This window comes from Sphaeramia orbicularis, chromosome 24 (genome assembly GCF_902148855.1).
Source record: "Sphaeramia orbicularis chromosome 24, fSphaOr1.1, whole genome shotgun sequence".
In the NCBI taxonomy this organism is placed as follows: domain Eukaryota; kingdom Metazoa; phylum Chordata; class Actinopteri; order Kurtiformes; family Apogonidae; genus Sphaeramia; species Sphaeramia orbicularis.
In genome coordinates, this window is record NC_043979.1 from 34,990,444 (window position 1) to 35,015,718 (window position 25,275).

Here is a 25,275-nt window from a genome sequence, read left to right on the forward strand (position 1 = left end):
GTCCGGGCACCCATGCACATGTGAGATTCTGTCTGTGGTGAGAGAATGGTGAGTGAGAAAGTAAATAAACTAAGTGAGGAAAAATGAAAGGCCGCTCTGTGCTGAAGCAGAAAGAGCCTGTGTTTGAAAAGGGGGGGGCGGAGTTACTAATGTAAACAGGAAGTGGTCTCCTCCAGGGAGGATGGCCACTAACCAAGTACACGACACCCATGAATGCATCCGTGTAACATTTACCTTTCGTTCTAATAATATCTTACAACAAAACTTTTAAAAATCAACGTTATATGCAGTGTTGAGGAGGATGTTTTGAAATGTATATAAGTTACAAAAGAAAAACTAATACATGCAATTATTTATATTTATGTATTTGGTGACTTACAGTGAAAAAAATAAATAAAAAGAATAAAATATAAGAAGAGATTAAAGACATAAAACAGCTGTACAATTAAAAACAGTGTCGTACAGAAGAATAAAAAAGCAAAATGATAAACTAAAATACAAGAATAGATTAAGAAGATGTTTAAAATACATGTTTCATTACTTTTTATTACTGATGAGCATTAACCCTTTGATGCATGAATTATTTGTCAATTATTAGTTACCTTAGTCAAGATTTTTTTCCTGAGTGTTTTTATTCCTCTTTAGGCATGAAAAAAAACAATGAGATTGATTTTTTTTTTTTTTTTTTTTTTTAAATGAACCTATTTTTCATGGAGTTACAAAAATATCCACTCATTTGGACACCATGTGTTTAATTTTTGAAGCAAAGAAACATGTATTTAAAACGCAATATCAGAAAGTGATATACTGTGTGAAAACTATGAAACAAAAGCATTTTTGATGCAGCTAATCTGATGTTTTCTCACCTTTTATCATACTCTAATACTAGTTCTTACTTCATGGAGGTAATAGAAAAAAAAAAAAAACTTTTGTTTAAGAAAGCTGTTAATTACAGTCTAATAACAATTAGCAACGGATTTACACTCAATCATGTTACTGTAGATCACTGTGTTGGCTGATATGCAAATAAAACAACAAAATTCATGAATATACAAGAGAACAGCTGGAGAATAGCTGTCCACTGGAGTGACCACTGTGCATGAAAGGGTTAATTTCAGAGCTGATATCTATCCATTTTCAATGGTTTTCTTGAAGAATTCAGACCCAAGCATAGCATTTACAGTTTATGTAGACCACAGGGAAATGTTTTAAAATGCATAATTCCATTTAAAAAAGGAAAATATCACCCCTTTAATACACAATAAATTTTGTAATTAATAAAATGCTAACACACTATATAATACTACACGACATTCATTAAATATTAAATTACTTCTGCAAATCCTTATTATTTATGGCATGCTATGACAAGTTGCATGACACACAAACAAGCTCCAAGCACAAATAATGACATTTTCTACGTGTGGCCCCAGGGAAGACAACCACACCTCAATAAACAGACATATGTAAAACTATATTAAGTAGTTTTAGATCTCCTTTTGCTCTGCTTTTACAAATACAGTTGCATAAAACATAATTAGACCACCCTTGTTTTCTTTAATTTCTTGTTCATTTTAATGCCTGGTACAATTAAAGGTACATTTGTTTGGACAAATATAATGATAACAACAAAAATAGCTCATAGGAGTTTAATTTAAGAGCTGATATCTATCCATTTTCCATGTTTTCTTGATAATAACCAAAATCACTTAAGTTCTTACTTCAATATCTATGGCACTGTACTGACACAAACAGTGCTTTTAGACATTCCATGTTTTCTTTTGTGTCTGTTTTAGTCACATGATACACACAGGAGTTAGTACTTGATTGCATAACCATTGTTTTTGATGACTTTGGATGGTCGAATAATTTTTTTCATGACTGTATAATAAAATCAGGGGGAAAAAATGCCAGATTATGAAAATATACCTGTTCCTTCCGCAGCTCTGTCCTCTTTGTCCAAATCAACAAACTGAATATACAGACAGATGAACCTGATGTCATTTTCATGCCGTTTCAGAAAAGTGAAGGTAATTTTCTAAGTTTGATCGTTAGACTTTGAAATAGAACAGTAAAGCTTTCATTTGTCTGCGTTTGGTTTGGTATTTATAGTTGTGATTCATACATGAATGAATGTTGTTGATTTTAACTGTGGGTGGTCAACTCTGTTAACATCAATGTTGACTCTGTTCAATGTTTTGCTTTAAAAAATTATTATCAAATATGTTTTATTATTAACAAACTTATTAGAAGCTGTTTCCTAACTACCATTCTTCCTAAATGAAATTTCAAAGTATTTAATTAATTTTTACAGGTATGGTATGCTTACAGAAAATTAGAGATGTGCCGATCCTGATACAGTATCGGGATCGGGCCTCCGATATCAAATTAATTAAGTATCGGAAAGTATCTGAATATGACATGACGCTGCCGATCTATAGGGTGGGGAAGCAAAATTTACAGTGAACATTTAGTTGTTTTTTCTCAGCAGGCACTACATCAATTGTTTTGAAACCAAACATATATTGATGTCATAATCATACCTAACACTATTATCCATACCTTTTCAGAAACTTTTGCCCATATGAGTAATCAGGAAAGCAAACGTCAAAGAGTGTGTGATTTGCTGAATGCACTCGTCACACCAAAGGAGATTTCAAAAATAGTTGGAGTGTCCAGAAAGACTGTTTATAATGGAAAGAAGAGAATGACTATGAGCAAAACTATTACGAGAAAGTCTGGAAGTGGAGGAAGCAACAAAAAACGTACCAAAGCTTTTATTAAAGCTCTCAAATCCAAAATCCTAAAGGATCCAACCAAATCCATGAGAAATATGGCAACTGAACTTGAGGTAGACAACAAGACCGTTAGAAATGCAGTAAAATATGATTTGAAGTTAAAATCTTACACAAGAACACCAAAACACTTGTTGACAACAGCAACAAATCCAACTTTAGCAATTTTTGGGAATCATGTTTATGGCCGCCTTCTAGCCCAGATCTAAACCCTCTGGATTCTGCTGTTTGGGGCGTTTTAGAACATGCTACCAATAGAACATCACACAGCAATGTCGACTTTCTTAAAGATACTATTAAAGAAGAATGGGAGAAGTTGTCACCCGAATATTTGAGGAACACTTGCGCAAGTTTCAGGAAGCGTGTGAAGGCAGTTATTGAGAAAGAAGGAGGACACATAGAATAAAAACATTTTCTATTATGTCAATTTTCTTGTGGCAAATAAATTCTCATGACTTTCAATAAACTAATTGGTCATACACTGTCTTTCAATCCCTGCCTCAAAATATTGTAAATTTTGCTTCCCCACCCTGTACCTTCCGATACAATAGTATCGGAATAGTAAAATAACAACTTTGTAGTAGTGAGGCCGCGTCCACACATTTGCGGCAACTAGACGGAAGTGACTTCTTCTTCTTTGAGATAGGCGAAAGTCACATCCGCTTAGTTGCCGTAAATGTGCCGCGCGCAAAAACGAAGAAAGCATGTCCTTAATTTGGAGGTACTTTTTACTTGAGACGCAAAAACGTGCCACGGCAAAGTGCAACATATGTGAAGCTGATGTTCTGAGGGGTGGACTAAAACCTTCAATGTTTAATACCACCAATTTGGTCAAGCATTTATGAAGACGCCATGCGAAAGAACACAAGGAGCTGGAGCAAGCTAAACAGCAACAACAACAAGCGCAGCAGAGGATAACCGATTCATTCAAGGGGCATGAAAAACTTCCGACAGACAGTCCGAAGGCTCAAAGGATTACAGAGAAGGTGATAAATTTCATTGCACTGGATAATCAACCTCTCTGTGTTTTTGATAATGTTGGCTTTCGTAGCCTGATAGAACACCTTGAGCCAAGGTATTTGATCCCCGGTAGAAAATACCTAACAGACACTGCTTTACCAACACTATACAAAAGAGTATCATCGCAGCTTCAACGATGTTAAAGCTATGAGTTTTACTACTGACATGTGGTTCTCTGAAGTTAGCCCGATGTCGCTAATCAGTCTCATTCAGTGAGACTGATTCACTTTAATTGACAGGTAATGCATTTTTTTTATACTTATATTTTTTGCTATGTAGTCTACTTAAGTATCGGGTATCGGGAAAGTATCGGGAAATAACCAAATTAATCTATCGGATCAAAATTGAAAAAACATAGATCAGAGCATCCCTACAGAAAATCCACACCGTTGTGGCAACATGTCAATTAAATGTGTTGACATTTTTATTCCAAAACAATTTTTTTTATCTAATCAGATAAAAAATTACTTAATGGATTTAGAGACACAATATCTCTAAGGAAAAACGGTCTTTTAAATTGTTTGACATTTGTTAATTTTATATATTCTACCCGATTTTTCTGCAACTACATTGTTTTTCATATTAAAAGTTTGAAATGTTACAGGTTTAAGCTCAGCAAATACTAGATAAGTTCAATTTAAAGTGTGTTCTATGAAATAAAAAAGTTTATTGAGAAAAAAAACAAAAAAAACCTCCCAATTTTTGTTTTCTTTCTCCATGTGAAATATACCCGAAATTCTGAAATGAGCCATGTATTTAACCCCCCACTGTCAGAAAAGGCAAGGATTACATGGATAAATCTCATATCCTCTCAGACTACTTATAATTCTATTCTATTCTGTTGTATTCTATTCTATTCTATTCTATGAATTCTGCAGCTTTAACACAGTCACACTGATCATTTACTGCCTCATATTAAAACTGGGTCAGCACTCAGATGTGTTCTTTTACTTTCTAATCAAAAAATACCTGATAAAGGTAGCACAAGGTAATAGTTAAAAATACATCTCATAGAAAGGTTTTCTCATAGAATTTTATTACATTGAATATATAAATAGTTAAGTACAAATATAGGCTATAATGACATGGCATGTTCCTGTGTGCTTTTGACCTTCACTGTTGTTTAAAAACTATTAAAAACACATCAGTGAGGCACAGTGTCGCGCTGGGTGACATGCTCCCTCATTGTGGTGAACACAGCCACTGCAATTTAGAAACATTCCAACGAACAACATTCTGCTGCCATAAATACAACAGTATGTAGTACACCAATCAGCAACTAAAAGAATGCACTATTTTCTTCCGTTTGTGTTCTGTTTATTACAAACTACAATGTCTGGTGGTTTGAGGAGATTTTAGAAAAAAATTATCTTGTATTTGGAGTCTGTGCAATGTCATCAGATGGAACAAACACTGATTGGAAAGTGTTGAAGAAAGTATTGAAGTGTTTTTTTTTTTTTTCTTTGGATGAGCTCACACACTGCAAAAATCTAAATCTTACCAAGTGTATTTTTCTCATTTCTAGTCAAAATATCTCATCACATTTAAAATAAAGACATAATCACCTAAAGCACAGGTGTCAAACATGCTGCCCGGGGGCCAAAACCGGCCCGCCAAAGGGTCTGATGCGGCCCGTGGGATGAATTTGTGAAATGCAAAAATTACACTGAAGTTATTAACGATCAATGATGTTAAAATCCTTTTAGGTCAATTCAATCTAAAGTGGGTCAGACCAGTAAAATACTATCAAAATAACCTACAAATAAAGAAAACCACAAATTTCCCTCTTTGTTTTAGTGTAAAAAAGGTAAAATTACACAAATATTTACATTTGTGTCCCTTTTATTTGTTTGTCAAAGCACTTTGTAAACTTTGTTTTAAAAGGTGCTATATAAATAAATAAAGTAAGTAAAGTAAAGTTATTTACAGACTAACCTGATGTTAAAATTAGGAAAATATTATTGTTTGACTCTTGTATCAAGTTAGTGATAAAGGTGTAAAAGCACTGAGGGGTAGGATTAAATAAGTTTATACTTCTTCCTACTCCTTTTCGACCATGCAAAATTCAGACTTCTATGTGCTTGGAGATAGATTGTGTCCATTTGAATGTTTTATTTTGTTTTTATTTTTATTTATTTATTTATTTTTTGCATGTTCGAAATAAATAAAGACAACAACAACAACAACAACAACCTTTTACAAAAAAATGTGAACAACCTGAAATGTCTTAAGAGAAGTATGTGAAATTTTACCAACATTTTGCCTTTTACAAAATATTTTGTGTATTTGTAGACCCACTGTGATCTGGAAGCTGTGACGTACATGTGTAAATGATAAACTACGGTGTAATATTCTTAAAATTGCACTTATTTTTCTTAAGAATTTTCAGGTTGTTCATATTTGTTGGTGTTGTGTTCGAGTACAGTTCGTAATGTAAACATTTTCAACACGGAATTAGACTTTTTTCACTCAAAACTATAAGAAAAACCTTTGGAGTTGATATTATTTATAAGTTCTTATCCTATTATTTATATTATTTTACCAGTCCGGCCCACTTTATATCATATTAGTCTGTATGTGGCCCCTGAACTAAAATGAGTTTGACACCCCTGACCTAAAGAGTAACTTGTCACCGAGATATAAGAACTTATTTTTAGACAATAGATCTTGAAAATCTTATTTCAAGAAATCTTACCAAGATAATTTTCACTTGTTCTATTGGCAGATTTTTTGTTTTTTGCTTAATTCAAGATTTTTTTGCTTAATTCGTGCAAAAAAATCTGTCCAAAAGTGTCATATCAGTCCCTGGACTTTTTCTTGTTTTGTGTGTTTCCTGTTTTATTTTGTTAGTTTCCCTCATGTGTCTTGTCTGGTGTCTTTACTTCCTCTTTGTGTTCACCTTTGCCCTGATTACCTGCCTCCTCCCTGATTGTCTCCACCTGTGTCCAATTGTCTTCCCGCCCTCTTGTGTATTTAAACCCTGTGTTTCCCCCTGTTCGTTGCCAGTTCGTTTTCAACCCTTGGTGTGATAACTTACCAGCGTTTTTTGATCCTGCCTGCCTGTTGTGACCTGTTTTGCCCATCGACCTCCGACTCTGCCTGTTCCTCGTCTGCCTGCTCGTCTGTCTTCGACCTGGTTTGTCCATCACACCTGAGAATACGCCTGACCCCTGTCTGTTCCTCCGCCTTGGTGCCTTTTCCTGGTTTTGACCCCTGCCTGGACTATTGGTACGTGAGCCTGCCTGACCCTATGTACGTTTGCCTGTCTGATAGTCTGCCCGTGTATGACCTGGTCTGTCCACTGATTCTCCTTTGCTCTCTCCTAGTCGGGTTCCCCTCGTGTGCTCCCGACCTGGGCCGTAACGAGGTTCACTTAAGATCCGAAGCCGAGACGATTCCCCATCTCAGTCCAGCTGAAGATACATTCATTACCATTCTGTGTGAACCTGTTACTCTGATTATTTCTAATAAATCCATTTTAATTGTACTCCTGTCTGAGGGTCTTGCATCTGGGTCCAGTACTCGTACAATCTGTCCTAACAAAAAGACGTGATGTAACCGTACGTATGGACTGTTTATGGTGGATGGCACTTTCAAAATTGTTCACCATAATGCAAGAGATTCAGGTGAGTAATCACAGAAAGACTTACAGATTCATGATACTTAGGCTATGACTGAGGTCTTACAGATCTGATGAAAATTTGGTCACGAAAGTCCCCCGCACCTTTAAGTGTGATGAGATATTTTAACTTGGTAAGATTTAGATTTTTGCAGTGCATTAATATAAAATACACAATACTGTCAGTTTTGTACTTTAATAACTTTTATTCCTGAGTTTGATTGAAAAGAACATTACTTTTGCTTTCTTAGTCACATAATAAACAATTTTGTGAAATAAACTTTGCAACTTTCCTCAGACAAATCATTTAAACGTTGTCTGTGTTGTCATATAAATTCTGTGTGCAGGTTTTTATGTACAAAGAGCCATTTGTTTGTTTGTTCTGCAGCTCTTTTTGAGGTCAAATCTGAGTAGTGATGTGGCTTTTTTGTAATGTGCTCCATAAATTACCTTTGCATGAGTACCTTCTCGAAATACTGCTGTCGAATAGCTTTTGTCGAAGCACAGTATGTATAATTTAGTGCCATGTACCAACCTGTCAGTGAGAAAGGCACAGATGAGGTCTTTGGCATTCTGAGAAATCTCTATATCATCTGGGAAGGCCAGAGAATTTTTGTGGTTCATGATTTTCCCATAAGTTCCCACCAAGGACTCGGCATAAAAAGGAGTTTCACCTGCGACAAGAGGGAGAGGTATAATCACTAAAACATCAGACTTTGACATCAACCTTGTGCAATGATTAATGTGAGGAGAAAAGTAAAGACTCAACTGAGAAATAAATCTGATTTAATAGGTTACTGAGGACTGGACATTATTCAACAGTTGTATTTTTAACCCATAAAGACCCAAACAGCCACTGGTGACTAAAATATCCTACTGATCTAAACTGTTAAATACCTTTTGATCCACTAATCCTGTCAATCCATGTGAATAATTGGTGTAAAATACAGTTATTCATCTTTTCATGGTCATCAGATATGACCCATTTGGACGTTCAGAGGCTCTGTAGTTACCGTGGAAACACCATCATCTTCTACAACATTGATTCACCAGTAAAACCCATGGAGTTGGATCAATGACAGTGGATGAAGACACTTGGTTTATAGTCGGTTAACAAGCCCGGATTAACCATATGGGCAACTGGGCAATTGCCCAGGGGCCCGCGACCTCTGAAGGGCCCTGGGTAGCTCAGGCATAACGAAAATATCTGGTTATCTTTTGCTTATAAATGAAACTGTCCGCTGCCCGGAGCTATTGCACTGCACAGAAACCCTGCTCCTGCTGTCTGTGACCATGAGCTGAGACCCTCTCCTCATTGGTCAGTCCAAAAAGCGAACCAGCGGTGACGCAAATCAATGTGCGTGCACTGAGCGGGATGTGAGACGTCAAGAGCTACGCGACATACGCGACGTACGCGAATCAAAACATTGCAAACATGGAGAAGCAGCTAAGTGGGAGCGCCAAACGAAAATTAAAAAAGGAAATGTTGAGATATGTTTACTGTTGAGAGAAAGCAGATTTCAAGATGTTTACATTGCACTTACTTTAACTCTCTTGTTGAATTCTGAGGTGACAAGGGGATTTCTGTTTAAAATTCATATCTGGTTCTATCAGATTATGTTTGTGTTTTGTCTGTGGGCCTTTTCTGACGATTCAATACATTTGTGTCGGCAAAAAGTGTTCTTAAATAAATACTGGATACTTTGGAAATGGTTTATTTATTTTTTGTGAAAATGGAGGACACTTCCCTCTCTTTCTAATGTAGTGGATCAATCTTAGATTATACTGATGCTAATGTGTTTCGTTTTCATATCATCATATGCAAGTGAGTGGCCTTGACAAGAGGCTATAGTGGTGCACTTGTAGTTCTACGAGCATTTAAACATTTGTACATCAAAATGCATTTGATGATAGTTAGATATCGTATGGGGTATATTTACATACAGGGGTTGGACAAAATAATGGAAACACCTTAAAAAATCAACAAAATATAATTTAATATGGTGTAGGTCCGCCTTTTGCGGCAATTACAGCCTCAATTCTCCGAGGTATTGATTCATACAACTTGTGAATTGTTTCCAAAGGAATTTTAAGCCATTCTTCAGTTAGAATACCCTCCAACTCTTTTAGAGACGATGGCGGTGGAAATCGACGTCTTACTTGAATCTCTAAAACTGACCATAAATGCTCAATAATGTTGAGGTCTGGGGACTGTGCCGGCCATACGAGATGCTCAACTTCATTAGAATGTTCCTCATGCCATTCTTTAACAATTCTAGCTGTATGGATTGGGGCATTATCATCTTGAGGTGAAGGTGTTTCCATTATTTTGTCCAACCCCTGTATATTCCTGGAAATTATTCTGTATTTTGCCAGATTATAGGGATCCTGGGGTTGTGATGATGGGGCCCTTGAATATTGTTGCCCAGGGTACAATGAAGTGTTAATCTGGCCCTGTCAGTTAATGATAGATTTTGTTGAAAAAGTCACTTTTTCTTCAGTTTTCTCTGTTTCTGATATAATAACAATCAAGTTTACTCTGAGCTTTTATGAGTATCTACATGATCAGTAAATGAAATACAGGAAAATACCTGATTTACACTGGCAAAAATGAAAAATATAGAGGATACAATTATAATAGATGGTGATAAATTATCTAAAGGAGTGGTATTTTGCATTTTTTTTAATGGAATTATGCATTTTAAAACATTTTCCAGTGGTCTACATAAACCGTAAATGCTATACTTGGGTCTGTATTCTTCATTAATTCATCTCCACAGGTCCATCTTCAACAATATTTCTGAGTAATAACACCAGAAAGGTCATTTGAGCGCTGGCCCTTTAAATGCAAATGAGCCACTTCATGCCCCGCCCCCTCCAGGTTGTTGACTGTGCTACTCTGTCTCGTTCAAAAATATCGGTTCTGGAATATATATCGCAATATTTCATTTCACAATACTGTATCAACATTAAAAAGTACTGTGTCAATATTTTTAGGTATTTATTCAAATGCAAATATAGTGGAGGTTCATTTTTGTGTTATTGTTTTTCTTTTTGTCTGTATTTTATTTATTATTATTTAACACTCTTTTATTAAATAATTCTACTTCCTTTGATGGGATCGCACAAAAATAATGTTATGATGTTAGTTCTGAACTACTAGAATATGAACATTTGAACTGTAATGTCTCTAAAACATAATTTAACACAGGAACATTTTGTGATACAGCATTAGATCTTGTTCTGATCAAATAAAAATGTGTTTAGTATTTGTGCATATTTCTGGTGTAAATCAATTCTTCAAGGAAATAATCATTAAAAAACGAAAGAAACATACAAAAAAATTGCCTTTTTAACAGTATCATGATATATCGTGATATATTGTTTCGTGATCCTAGTATTGTGATTTGTATCGTATTGCCAGATTCTTGCCAATACACACCCCTAATTTTCAGTATGGACTACGACCGCTGCTGTTGACAAACAATTACGGCATATTCAGAGAAATGTTTGTCGGAAGTCTTGACCTTATATGTCCAAATGTCGTAACTAGTTATAGACGTAACAAATTAAGCAGAAATCAAAACAGGTTGTAGAAATCCAGTTGATTTTTGCTAAAATTAATATAAAGATAGTTTTGCAGCACCTGGAGGGTTCAAATTCAAACTTTTTGAACTATTATGGTGCAAATACACAAATAAAATGTACCAAAAACTAATAAAAGTGGGTTTAGCAAAATATAACCCCTTTCAAAAAGGTTAAATAGAGAGAAAAATTCATTTGGGAACTGGCATAAAAGTAGCACTGGGTCTTTATGGGTTAATCATACTTCAGATGGCACATCATGTTATCTTGATATTTTGTTAGAAATAAATAAAATGGCAGAATATTATGCCACTCACCAATCAGCAACTCATAAATAAAGACTCCTACAGACCACCAGTCACATTCCCGACCATAGTAACCATCACCTCCCTGGGACTGGAGCACCTCAGGGGAAATGTAGTCTGGAGTGCCTACAGCGGTGTCACAGTGCACCATACCCGTCTGTAGACAAGAAGTAACATTTAACAGACAGACAAAGAAAAAATGGAATAATAGTCACAATAAAAGGCTAGATTTTTTTTTAAGAAACCCACAGAAAAACAAAAGACTACAAGGGTCCCACCACGACCGCAATGTAAACAGTTTTCTCTTTGATATAACAAAAAAAAAAAAAAAACACGCTCTAGTAGATGTTTGTGTCGTATGGAGGAATAACGTGACACATTTTCATCTTTTAGTTGATTTTCAGAGAGCTCAAATGTGTCAGGCTGCTTGTGAACCGGCTATTTTCAAATTGCTGTGGTCAAAACAAAAGGTGGAAAAAAACACTTCCTGAACCACACCAGAGACAGGATCCCTGCGCTCCGGAATGGTAATTTAACACAATAACGTCTGAGGTCTCGCAAAAAACAACCTGATGCAACTGCTGCACTGACGTTTAATGCACATTCTGAACACTTGGGGGCGCATTAGAGCTCCAACACTCTAAATCTGTCTGCTTTGAGAGGTTTGAAAAAGAAAACAGGGAGTGAAATCTGAAGGAACTAGAAACACATCCTACCTCGTCCATCTTCATACATGTACCGAAGTCAGCCAGTTTGAGGTGTCCGTGTTGGTCCAGCAGCATGTTATCAGGTTTAACATCACGGTGGATGAAGCCCATGGAGTGGATGGCGTTCAGCGCGAGTACGACCTCAGCCGTGTAGAATCGAGCCCACTTCTCTGGTATGTCATAGTTCATGGTAAGCGTGACCAGATCTCCTCCAGGCATGAACTCCATCACCATGTAGAGGTGACGGTCATCTTGGAAAGCACAGCACAGCTTGGAGACAGTAAACACAAGTCATCTCAAAGCCCTAGTTAGGATTTCATACCACCATTTTGATACAGATTGAGGTGCCAGTACGTGAGGGTGCCAGTGGCTCTCAGACAGACAGTAAACATGACTCATATGTTATTATCTCGGACTCGATGCCAAAATCCAACATTATTACCCCGCTGCATGACATGATGGGAATACAGAGCTGAAAGATGAATCAATACATGCATATCATAACATAGAATTCATTATTTCTTGAACTTTGTTGCAAAAACTCTGTTACATCCACAGTTAGTGATATAATATGTAACATTTCTGCATTAAAATATCTAAAAATGACAATTCTAAACTATGATATGTGGTGCATTTTGCTGATGTATGTACTTATATGCAAATTCAAATAAATCTATTAATAAATTTAATATTACAGTCCATATGTGATTGGTAGATTTTTAAGGGAAATAACATGCTGTGAGTAAAACTATAAAATCTTTTTTACTGCCTGATTTGTAATTATTTTATTTCTACCTCAGTTATTTTCCTGGTAATGGTGAATATCAAAACCCCCATGATCCCACACTGCTTCACAATTATTTGTTATTGCTTTGATTGCAGCAAACAATAAAATCTGGATTTTTAAGGAATGTAATTTTACATCATTTTGCTTGTTTAGTTATCAGTAGTTAAGATAGGATAATGCTGATGAAAAGTAAAAAGATTTATCCGTATTATTATGGAATTTCATTAAATGGGATGTGTGACTCATATTATCATCAGAGTGTATTTAAGAGACAAAAAAACTGTCTGAGCAGCAAATCTGCTTCCTGCTTTCACAAGTGTTCACCTTAAAAAAAAAATCATGTATGTGTAGGTGTATATGTGTGTATGTGTATGTATATGTACATGTATGTGTATGTATGAATATGTATAGGTATTTGTATGTATGTATGTATGCATGTGTACATGTATTTGTATGTGTACATCTATTTGTATATGTATGAATATGTATATGTATTTGTATGTATGTATGTATGTATATGTATGTGTATGTATATGTACAGTATATGTGTGTATGTGTACATGTATATATGTATATGTATGTGTATGTATATGTACAGTATATGTGTGTATGTGTATATATGTATGTGTATGCGTATATGTATGTGTATATGTATGCGAATGTGTACATGTATGTGTATGTGTATATGTATATATGTATGCGTATGTGTATATGTATGTTTATATGTATGTGTACATGTATATGTATGTGTACATGTATATGTATATAAGTATATGTATGTGTATATGTATGCGTATATGTATATGTATGTGTATATGTATGTGTACATGTATATGTATGTGTACATGTATATGTATGTGTACATGTATATGTATGTGTATGTGTACATGTATATGTATGTGTATATGTATATGTATGTGTACATGTATATGTATGTGTACATGTATATGTATGTGTACATGTATATGTATGTGTATGTGTACATGTATATGTATGTGTATATGTATATGTATATGTATGTGTACATGTATATGTATGTGTACATGTATATGTATGTGTATATGTATGTGTACATGTATATGTATGTGTACATGTATGTGTACATGTATATGTATATGTGTATATGTATGCATATGCGTATATGTGCACACCTGTACGACCCAGGGGCTGCTGGAGAAGGCCATGATGTGCCTCTCCTCCCAGAAGAAGGCTGAGTCGGACCTCTTGATCATCTCAAACTTGTTGAGCTGCTTCATGGCGTAAACCTTCTGTGAGGCCTTATGACGGACCTGCAGCAGAGGAGGAGCAGGTGAAAGGGGGAGGGGGAGGAGTGTAAACACTGATAACAGTACAAGGACAATAAGAGCAGAAGAGGAAGAAGGTCTCAGTGACGCCAACATGAGGCAGACAGAGCCACAGTGAGGGGGAACCCATAATTGTCAGCACACACCCATAGAAAGACATGCTTACACAAGATTTGAAGAACAAACACACTAAGCACCCCCCCCCCCCCCCCCCCCCCCACAACAGAATTTACACTCTGCACCAGTCACTCCTCTCCTACACACTGTGCCTGTCCTGACACGTTTCAACTGCAAGAGATGCAGCAAAAAAACCTCCTGTAGCTCCCAGCAGCACAGGAAACACACATCCACAAACTGTAAGAAATTAATACTGGTCCTGTAACATGAACTCCAGGTTAACTATGGGTGAAAAGGAATGTCCGTTAAACCTCAAACACCAAAATCAAGTTGCACATGTCACAAATAATAGGTTTTGTTTGATTCACAGACTGTTGCTCCCTCTAGTGGTTCACACTTCAGGTCTTTTACTGCAGAGCTCTCTGGAGACACATCTGGAGGAACGTCAGCCACTCTGCTGCCCTTCCACATCCAACTGCACTGCTGCTATATTTAACTGTTAACACCAGGGGAACAATCCATTCACTAACAAAGCATTTCCACTCACCAGCTGCACTTCCCCGTACGCTCCTCTGCCAATCAGCTTGACTTTATCAAAGTCATCGAGTTTCACCTGCAGGTCTCTCAGCTGGGTCACTGACTTTTCATCTGCACAGGAGAACATACATGTGACATATCAAGTTGGACCTGTTCAGGTTTGGGATCCTGGGTCTGCTGTATATACTTCAGAGTGGTGGGAAGACACTCTGTACAGCTGGGAACACTATCAGATTAATGTTATATATTCATGTGGATTTGGATTGTGTCCGGCTATGAACTTACTTTTGCAAATTGGGGTGAAATTACTTTATAACCTCTTGGGGATTTTTGTATCTTCAACACAAAAGGCAAATGCATTTGTGTAATTGGAGTAAAATTATGGAAGAACCTCGATAAAGAATTAAAAACATGCACATCAGTCACTATATTTAAAAGGATGTTTCAAACTAAGGTAGTCAATGGATATAAAATATTAGGATAAAGTAAGCCAATTATCAGTATAAGGCTAAGATTTTGCTTAGATTGAATTATTTGTTTATTTAAATTATTGTTTAAAACTGTGCTATCTTGTTATCTTGTTTTGTTTCTGCAACTTTCCTTTTTGTAAATAGGGTAGGCATAAATAAACTGTTGCTTCAGCTGACACCTTTTTGCCCATGTTTAATATAAAAATCCAAACTGTATATATGTACTGTATATATCATGTTCTGTTAAATGGACAAATAAAATTACTACTACTACTGCAATTTATTATATTTTTTTCGTTCCTTCTTTTTCTTTTTTATTGTGCACACAAATACTACTACTACTATGAACATTTAAGCAGGATCTTCAACTGTTATGTCTGTAAAACATTATTTATTTATTTATTTGTGTGATTTTTTTTAGTAATAAAGCCGCATGTTAAAACTTTATCCAAATACAGCACTATAAGGTTTTCCAGGAAATAATCTTTTAAAAAAAGAAACAAAATAAAAAATACCATCTTGTTACCAGTATTGTGATATATCACGATATATTGTATCTTGATCCTAGTATTGTGATTTGTATCGTATCGCCAAATTCTTGCCAATACACACCCCTAATATTTAGCAATGATTACACTGATTTTTTTTTTTTTTTTTAATCTTTGTTTGTTTTCTTGTGGAAACATTGTGTTAAATTGGGTTAGGGAAAATAAGCCTTTACTTCAGCCTAAACCCTTTCAGTCGCATTGTATATGGAATAATGGATATGTTGTTTTTGTTTGTTGTTTAAAGAAATAACGACCGAATAAACTACTATTACTACTACTACTACTACTACTACTACTACTACTACTAAATATAACGAAAATTATAATGAACTTTTTATACTTTTGTTTTATACATTTGTTTTTTTGCATGTTCTAAATAAATAAATAAATAAATAAACAAACATTTTACCTATAGATCTTAAATAGTACCCCTTCCATTTGGGACCTTAAAAAAATCATATTGTATTAAGGGGTGACTGATAAGTCATTTTTGGATCCTGTTAGAATTATGCCATTATTTACACATGATGTTTGTCAAATGAAGTCAAAAAAGTCATATTTTGTTGTAGAACTGATTATAACCCTCCGGTATCCCGTCCAGCAAGGCCCTTACTAAGCACCAAGTGTGCCTTTTTGGCACACTTGTGGAATAATGTCCAAAAAAAATTCATACAGTTTGTTTTTAATACTTTTACATTTCTTTTTTATTTCATCAGTTTGAGCCGTGAATAAAAATACCAAATACTCAATAATTGTCACTTTTTTCAACCCTTTAAATGCCGTGTTTGTAATGTAAACAAACCATTTTTTGGATGCAAAAAAAACACCAAAAAAATTATTTTCAATATACTACATAAAAAGTGGATCACATATTTGATTTTTTCATCCTGGCATATGTCAATGATTAACTCCAACATCAGTTAATTTGCATTATTATTTTTGGCGCTAGGTCAAATGTTCAAAAATACTAGCATCTGTCACCAAGTGTGCGTAAAATGCACACCTAAAAATCAAACTATTAAAAATGATATATTGATTTATTTTTCTGCTCTAATTGGATTTTATTTTTGTAATTCAAGGTCAGTCCTAATCATACATATCAAATGGAAGAAATAGTGCGTTTTAGGCACACTTGGGAGACAGATGCTAGTCTTGTAATTTTCTTTTGTTTACAATGTGCACATTTTAGTAGGTGGCCAGAATTTAAAAGATCATCCAAAAATGGACAACTTTTGAATGCTAACCTTATTTAAATTGTGAACATAATGTAAAGTTTTATAAAACGAAGTGCAAAGTGTGCCTAAAAGGCGCACCTGGATATCGGAGGGTTAAGTATCAAATTCATAAATAGACAGACTACACAGTCAAAGGTCGCAGAGATGTCCAAACTAGACGAACCTTTACTTATCCTTACAACAAACTGCAACTTTCTTGGCTCATAAAATAACCTTTTAAACCAACAGACGTCACATGTGCAAATGGTGACACACTTCAAACAGGATCAAAGAATGATTTCTCTCTCACCACTGACCACGCTTCTTAGTTCTTCTGAAGTTACAGCAGGTCCCACAGGGCACAACCGGAAAGGGCAGGAAATCAGCCTTCTATATTCATAATAATTTCAAACTGGAGGCAAAAACCTAATCTTTAACCTCGTCTATTTACCCTCCGGTATCCGGGTGCGCCTTTTATGCACACTTTGCACTTCGTTTTAAAGAACTTCATATTATTTTTTACAATTTAAATAAGGTTAGAATTCAAAAGTTGTTCATTTTTGCATGATCTTTAAAATTCTGGCCACCGACTAAAATGTGCACATTGTAAACAAAAGAAAATTACAAGACTAGCATCTGTCTCCCAAGTGTGCCTAAAACGCACTATTTCTTCCATTTGATATGTATGATTAGGGCTGACCTTGATTTACAAAAATAAAATCAAATTAGAGCAGAAAAATTAATCAATATAAAATATTTAACAGTTTGATTTATAGGTGTGTATTTTACGCACACTTGGTGACAGATGCTAGTATTTTTGAACATTTGACCTAGCGCCAAAAATAATAATGCAAATTAACTGATGTTGGAGTTCATCATTGACATATGTCAGGCTGCAAAAATCAAATAATATGTGATCCACTTTTTATGTAGTATATTGAAGAAAAAAAAAAGTTTTTTGCATCCAAAAAAATGGTTTGTTTACATTACAAACACAACATTTAAAGGGTTAAAAGATGTGACAATTATTGAGTATTTGGTATTTTTATTTACGGCTCAAGTTGATGAAATAGAAAAAAGTGTAAAAGAATTCAAAACAAACTGTATGAAAATTTGTTGGACATTATTCCACAAGTGTGCCAAAAAGGCACACTTGGTGCTTAGTAAGGGCCTTGCTGGATGGGATACCAGAGGGTTAACAGCTGCTAACTGAATATATAGTGCACTCACTGTGGGATTGGATTCAGCTACTCCTTATTTTATTTATTAGGTTTTATAACAATTAACTCACATAACGTTAAATCCCCATTTCCAGTGTGCTCTGGTGTGTATTTAATATCTTTTCAGGTTGTTTTAAAGCTGATCACAACACTCTTGACCTTGTCCACATCTACACAATCCCCAAACGTGATGTAGCTCTTACATCGGTTCAGAAATGCGTCTATGTTTTTGTTTTTCCTCAGGGCAGGATAGTTCAAGTCATGAGCCAGTGCATTAATGGAGTCCTGAAAAACACAAAACACAGAAGAAAAAAATCAATTTTAATCACACAATGGACACAAAAAATAAATAGAAACAAAGACTGGATGGTCAGTCAGGAACAAAACAATCTCCGTGTTTAAGACTAGTACATGAAAAACCATGTTCAGTATCCGGTGCTCCTTTAACTACTGCTGTGTTACTGGTCAGTCTGGATGACATTTTCACTAACAAATTGAGAAATAAGAAAATATATTAATCTTAAAAAGCTGGATTCAAGATTAACAACCATATTAACCCTTAAGGGTCTGAGCCTATTTTGGCCGTTTTTGAGTATTTTTGATTTTGCCTTTATATACTATATCAGGGGTGTCAAACTCATTTTAGTTCAGGGGCCACATTCAGCCTAATATGATCTAAAGTGGGCCGGACCAGTAAAAGAATATAAATAATAGGTTAAGAACTTATAAATAATGTCTGCACCAAAGTTTTCTCTATGTTTTTGAGTGAAAAAAGTAAAATTCCGTAATGAAAATGTTTACTTCTATGAACTGTACTTGAACACAACATGAACAAATATGAACGACCTGAAAATTCTTAAGAAAAATAAGTGTAATTTTAACAATATTACGCCTCAGTTTATCATTTATACATGTGCTTCACAACTTACAGATCACAGTGGATCTACAAATACTCAAAATATTTAGTAACAGGCGGAATATTGATAAAATTCTAAATGCATCTCTTAAGAAATTTCATATTGTTCTTTTCCCAAAATGTAATCAGAACTGTTCTGGGTCACAGTCTATAAACATAATTTGGTATGAATTCAACCAATAATTTTGCTGCTACAGACATTTGAAATTTTGCCCATAATAAGTAAATGGAAAAAAACACAACATTTGACTAATTCATAAAAAATTCAAACTTTGACCTACTTTTCCCAAAATGTAATCACATCTTTTCTGGGTCACTGGAAATCTATAAACCCAATTTGGTATGAATTCAACCAATAGTTTTGCTGCTACAGACATTTGCATTTCATCAATTGTAAGTAAATGGGAAAAAAAAAAAAAAAAAAAAAAAAAAGGAAAATTCATAAAAAATTTAAACTTGGACCTACTTTTCCCAAAATGTAATCAGAACTGTTCTGGTCACAGACAATCTATAAACATAATTTGGTATGAATTCAACTAATAGTTTTGCAGCTACAGACATTTGAAATTTCGCCCATTGTAAGTAAATGGGGGGGGAAAAAAATGGAAAATTCATAAAAAATTAAAACTTTGACCTACTTTTCCCAAAATGTAACCACATCTATTCTGGGTCACTGGAAATCTATAAACCCAATTTGGTATGAATTCAACCAATAGCTTTGTTGCTAGAGACATTTGCATTTCATCAATTGTAAGTAAATGGAAAAAAAAAAAAAAAAAAAAAAAAAAAGGAAAATTCATAAAAAATTTAAACTTTGGCCTACTTTTCCCAAAATGTAATCAGAACTGTTCTGGTCACAGACAATCTATACACATAATTTGGTATGAATTCAACCAGCAGTTCAATAGTTTTGCTGCTACAGACATTTGAAATTTCACCCATTATAAGTAAATAGGAAAAAAAAAATAGAAAATTCATAAAAAATTTAAACTCTGACCTACTTTTCCCAAAATGTAATCAGACCTCTTCTGGGTCACAGACAGTCTATAAACATAATTTGGTATGAATTCAACCAATAGTTTTGCTGCTATAGTGTTAAAAAACAAAGAAACAAACAAACTGAAACAAAATCAATACCCCTTGCATCCCCTTCGGGGGGGGTGTGGGGGGTGGGGTTGGGGGCGTGGTAATTATAACCCCTATATATTGACAGACTCCTGCAGATACATACACTAAAATGAGACGTGAAGCAGAACAAAACAATGAGAGCATACAGGATGGCTATGAATGCAAAACAAGTCATAACAACAAAAGCTGGTCACATGTTGATGTTAAAGCCCCCCCGCCTGAACATAGACACCAGCGGGCCCACCGACGCCCACCCCAGCTCAACACACACAGAACCCCTCCCTATAGCTCAACACAGAGCAGCTTTGGACTAAAAGCCGGGGCCTCACTAGTGTCATCAGAGCTTAAATCAGCGGCGTTGGGTTTCATGTGGAACCAAAATGTCACTCTGGACCAAACACATGAGGCCGAGGGGGCAGGTGGGTGGGGGATAGTAGGACCCTCTGTTCCCCACAAACACGGGTCAAGTAGAGTCATCCAGGCTACATTTGAGTGGGTGGTCAGGGGCATGTGGAACAATCCTCTACCTTTAAATAGCAGCAGTGAGGAGAGATCCCCCCCACTGCAGACGGGTGGAAATAGACCTACAGGCTCAGAAGCTATTGTGGGACAAACAGCTTATGGGTCTGGACTCAGGCTGAGCACTCGAGGATCTGTGATCGATTTACACAGGTTGGATGTATATGTGTGCGTGGGCTGAAGGAGGAGCTCTACCTTCAACAGTCTGAGCAAAGGTGAAGCCATACTTGAATCATATGCAAATATAATCTAATTTCAGCCGATGCAAATGAGGCATTCGGAGAGAATCACACCACGGCATCCAAACAGCTTTTATCAGACTCAAACTAAAACTGAAACTACAGAGGACAATGGTCAAAGTTGGCAAAAAGTAAAACTCTAACAGACATGTGAGGAAAGCTGGATCCTAAACTTTGACACACTGTAAAAATGATGGAGAATTAACACCAAAAAGCTGTTAAATTGCAACAGAAAAAACTGTAAGTGAAAATACAATAAAAAGTAGTTCAGATTAAATCAAATATAGCTGTAGTTTTTACAGGAAGAGTATGTGAACAAAACCAGATTTGTATGTAGAAATGATGGATTTCTATATTGTTTTGAGAAAATAAGACTGCAAATTAAAAAATAATGTGATGCCGTTTAAATTACAAGACCACAAAGTTGAAATAACAGCCTATTTGCTTTTTTTAAAAACAAAAAAGTAATATAAAAAAAAGTAAACATTTAACATTTTAAACATGTTATGGCTCAGTTGGTACAATGGGTCGTCCAATGGTCGTCCATGTCATTTTTGCGTTAACGATTAAATCAATTTTTTTAGTTTACAGGAAGAGTATGTTAACAAAACCAGATTTTTATGTAGAAATTACGCATTTCTGTTGTTTGAGAAAAAAAACTGTAAATTGAAAAACAATGTGGTGCCGTTTAAATTGCAAGACCACAATGTTGAAATAACAACCTATATGCTTTTTTTTTTTTTTTAACAAAAAGTAATAAAAAAGTAAACATTTAACAATTTAACATTTTAAACATGTTATGGTTCCGTTGGCAGAATGGGTCGTCCAATGGTCGTCCATGTCATTTTTGCGTAAACGATTAAATCAAATTTTTAGTTTGCAGGAAGTGTATGTTAACAAAACCAGATTTGTATGTAGAAATTACGCATTTCTATTGTTTGAGAAAATAAAACTGTAAATGGAAAAACAATGTGGTGCCGTTTAACTCTTTCGGTGCCAGACAGTTAAGTGGCTAATAAGCCTTAAAAGTGCCACAGAATTTGGCCGTTTTTCAGTATTTCGCTTTTTTTTTTATAATATTTGAAGAATCCTGCAGGAAACCGCTCGGTAACATCCGACTGATTGCTGATTAGATTCAAAACGCACCGGACGCAACCGATTCATTATTGATCGTAATTTGCATAATTTATAATAATAATAATAATAATAATAATAATCTTTATTTATATAGCACTTTTCATACATTAACAACTGTAGCACAAAGTGCTTTACATATCAGTTTAAAAATCAGTACCGCCCCCCACCCACCCACTCACCCGCACACACACACACATATACATGCAAACCCACAAGCTCACACATACTTAAGAAGACTGACTGAACACGGGTAGACCAGAACAAAAATGTACAAGTAAAAGTAAAACGTCAATTTAGGAGGCGCTGTCTCAGGGAGCCATCCGCACCAGGAGGCAGCCGCCGACCCCGGCGACCAGGCACCAGCAACACAGCCCCGCATCCCAACTAGTGGGAGAGGGCCAACTGGGACCCCCACCCACCAGAAAGGAGCGGACCCCAGTGAGAGAAGGCGCCACAGCCCCCGGAGTCCACAGCCGCCCCCTGGCATGGAGGGCTCCCTCTGATGAAACACCGGAGAATAAGAAACATTAAAAAGATATAAAAATATTATTCAGTCGCGTGACCTCAAATTCCCATCTGATTGGTCTCAAAAGGGGGACACAGAAAGAACGTCATCGAAATGTGAGAAAGAAATGGGGGTGGATGGTTTGTTTGTACACAAATGTGGCGTGTTCTCCAAAGCCGATCTGATCGGCCCGTGGCACTTTACAGGTTGTATTCGTAAAGCCGATTTAATCGGCCCATGGCACTGAAAGAGTTAAATTGCAAGACCACAATGCTGAAATAACAGCCTATATGCTTTTTTTTTTAAATAAAAAAGCAATAAAAAAAAGTAAACATTTAACAATTTAACATTTTAAACATGTTATGGCTCAGCTGGTACAATGGGTCGTCAAATGGTCGTCCATGTCATTTTTGCGTAAACGATTAAATCAAATTTTTAGTTTACAGGAAGTGTATGTTAACAAAACCAGATTTGTATGTAGAAATGGTATTTCTATATTGTTTTGAGAAAATAAAACTGTAAATTGAAAAACAATGTGTTGCAGTTTAAATTGCAAGACCACAATGTTGAAATAACAACCTATATGCTTTTTTTTTTTTTATTTAAATAAAAAGTAATTTTAAAAAATTAATCATTTAACAATTTAACATTTTAAACATGTTATGGCTCAGTTGGAACAATGGGTCGTCCAATGGTTGTCCATGTCATTTTTGCGTAAACGATTAAATGAAATTTTTAGTTTACAGGAAGAGTATGTTAACAAAACCAGATTTGTATGTAGAAATTACGCATTTCTATTGTTTGAGAAAATAAAACTGTAAATTGAAAAACAATGTGTTGCAGTTTAAATTGCAAGACCACAATGTTGAAATAACAGCCTATTTGCTTTTTTTTTTTTTTAAGACAAAAAGTAATAAAAAAGTAAACATTTAACAACTTAACATTTTAAACATGCTATGGCTCAGTTGGTAAAGTGGGTCGTCCAATAACTGAAGGGTCAGCGGTTCAAATCCTGGCTCCGACTGTGCACATGTCAAAGTGTCCTTGCAACACACTGAACCCTAAATTGCTCCCAGTATGGCCTAGTGGTTTTGTAAAGCCCTTTGAGCACCATGAAAATGTACTATATAAGTGCAGACCATTTAAATCCAATGTTAAATATACATGTGTAATATGTTAAATTTACATGTTACTCTATAAATATGTTTACGTTTGATGTGTTTTTTACAGAATTGTTCTAGTAACCAAAGCTGCCAGTTTTCTTTTTTTTTTTCGTAAAAACAACAGGAATTTTTTTTTTTTTTTTTACAATGTACTTTCACTGCACCAACTGAATTGATTATGTACTATTGAGTATCAGAAATGTCTTTCAGTACCTAAAGAATACATTTAATCTCTTCTGTCTTCATAACATTTTAGGGAGAGGGGGGTGGAATTAAATAAATTGCACTTCTTCCCACCCCTTTTCAGGCATGTAAATGAAACTTTTGTGCTGTTCTTCTGTCTAAGATTGTTATGATTCTTGATATTTGTATTATTATGTATGTTTTGCTAGTTTGCAAATATGTTAAATTTCATTCCATGTTCGGAACAAATCACTAAATCCAAAAAAGAAAAAAAAAAAAAAATTCTAAAATTGTATATTAAATTTTTATGCCAATATCGACATAACATCCCTAACATGTAGTAAACCCCAATCCTAGTCTGAGGGGAAAAAAACATGAAATTGAACAACTGTGACAAAGAATTCAGAAAAGTTGCTGTAATAGAACTAAGAAATTGTGTAGTCGTCTGTGTCTTTAATTTATTTTATTACTTTTAACTATTTGATTTTGTTTTATTTATAGCATTGTTTTAGTTTCATGTACTTATAAATTGTTTTTAGTGTATTTTCTTTTATTTGTTTTATGTATTTACGATTCTATGAGCAGCACATTGGAAATATTCTTGTTGTTTAAATGTGCTATATAAATAAAGTGGACTGGATAGAACAAATGTAAATTAGGGGAGTGAATGTGCAGGTATTTCCTTGTATATAGTGACTATGAAGCTGGAAAAATGATCCAGTGGTAAATTTCCTGCACTTCCTCCTTCATCAGTTAACAGTGGAAAGTAGAAACTTGCATGGCTGGAACTACACTGAGATGATTTTTGTGTAAACCTGCTTGTGAATGTCAACAGATTAACCTCCGGGACGCTGATACTGGTGTCAGGTATCGGTCTGATACTGACGCAAACAACTGGATCGGGTGGTGGCGAAAACAGCTCTGGTCTATGTTTGTGTGTGTACACATAGAAAAACAATAATGTCCAACTTATGAAATCTAATGACAATAATTAAAATATAATACTCAAATTACAAACTAAATATTGACAAAAACACATTTTGCTTCATACTAAAAACAAAGAATGTGAAATTTCAAGGGATTTCAAACGAACACCAAGTTTACCAAGTTATCAGCTGAAGATTATTTATCATTTTTCATAAATCAGTTAACCCTGTAAAGTCTGAACCATTAAATAATTGGCAGAAAATTCCAGCTCTTTGAAACTGGAGCCTTTATTGCACAGGTGTCAAACATGCGGCCCGGGGGCCAAATCCG

At 35.2% G+C, this 25,275-nt stretch overlaps 1 protein-coding gene across 2 annotated transcripts in view; it reads right to left on the reverse strand.

Moving 5' to 3' along the window:
• Positions 1 to 25,275, reverse strand: part of LOC115415158 (rho-associated protein kinase 2-like) — a 119,701-nt gene that overhangs the window by 78,227 nt on the left and 16,199 nt on the right. For both annotated transcript variants that reach the window (XM_030128633.1, XM_030128632.1), the window contains exons 2-7: positions 18,432 to 18,513; positions 14,787 to 14,887; positions 13,970 to 14,107; positions 12,041 to 12,301; positions 11,337 to 11,481; positions 7,970 to 8,108 (exon numbers count right to left, since the gene is read on the reverse strand). In XM_030128633.1, the coding sequence (XP_029984493.1) occupies positions 7,970 to 8,108; positions 11,337 to 11,481; positions 12,041 to 12,301; positions 13,970 to 14,107; positions 14,787 to 14,887; positions 18,432 to 18,513 (866 nt within the window). The remainder of the gene's footprint in view (positions 1 to 7,969; positions 8,109 to 11,336; positions 11,482 to 12,040; positions 12,302 to 13,969; positions 14,108 to 14,786; positions 14,888 to 18,431; positions 18,514 to 25,275) is intronic.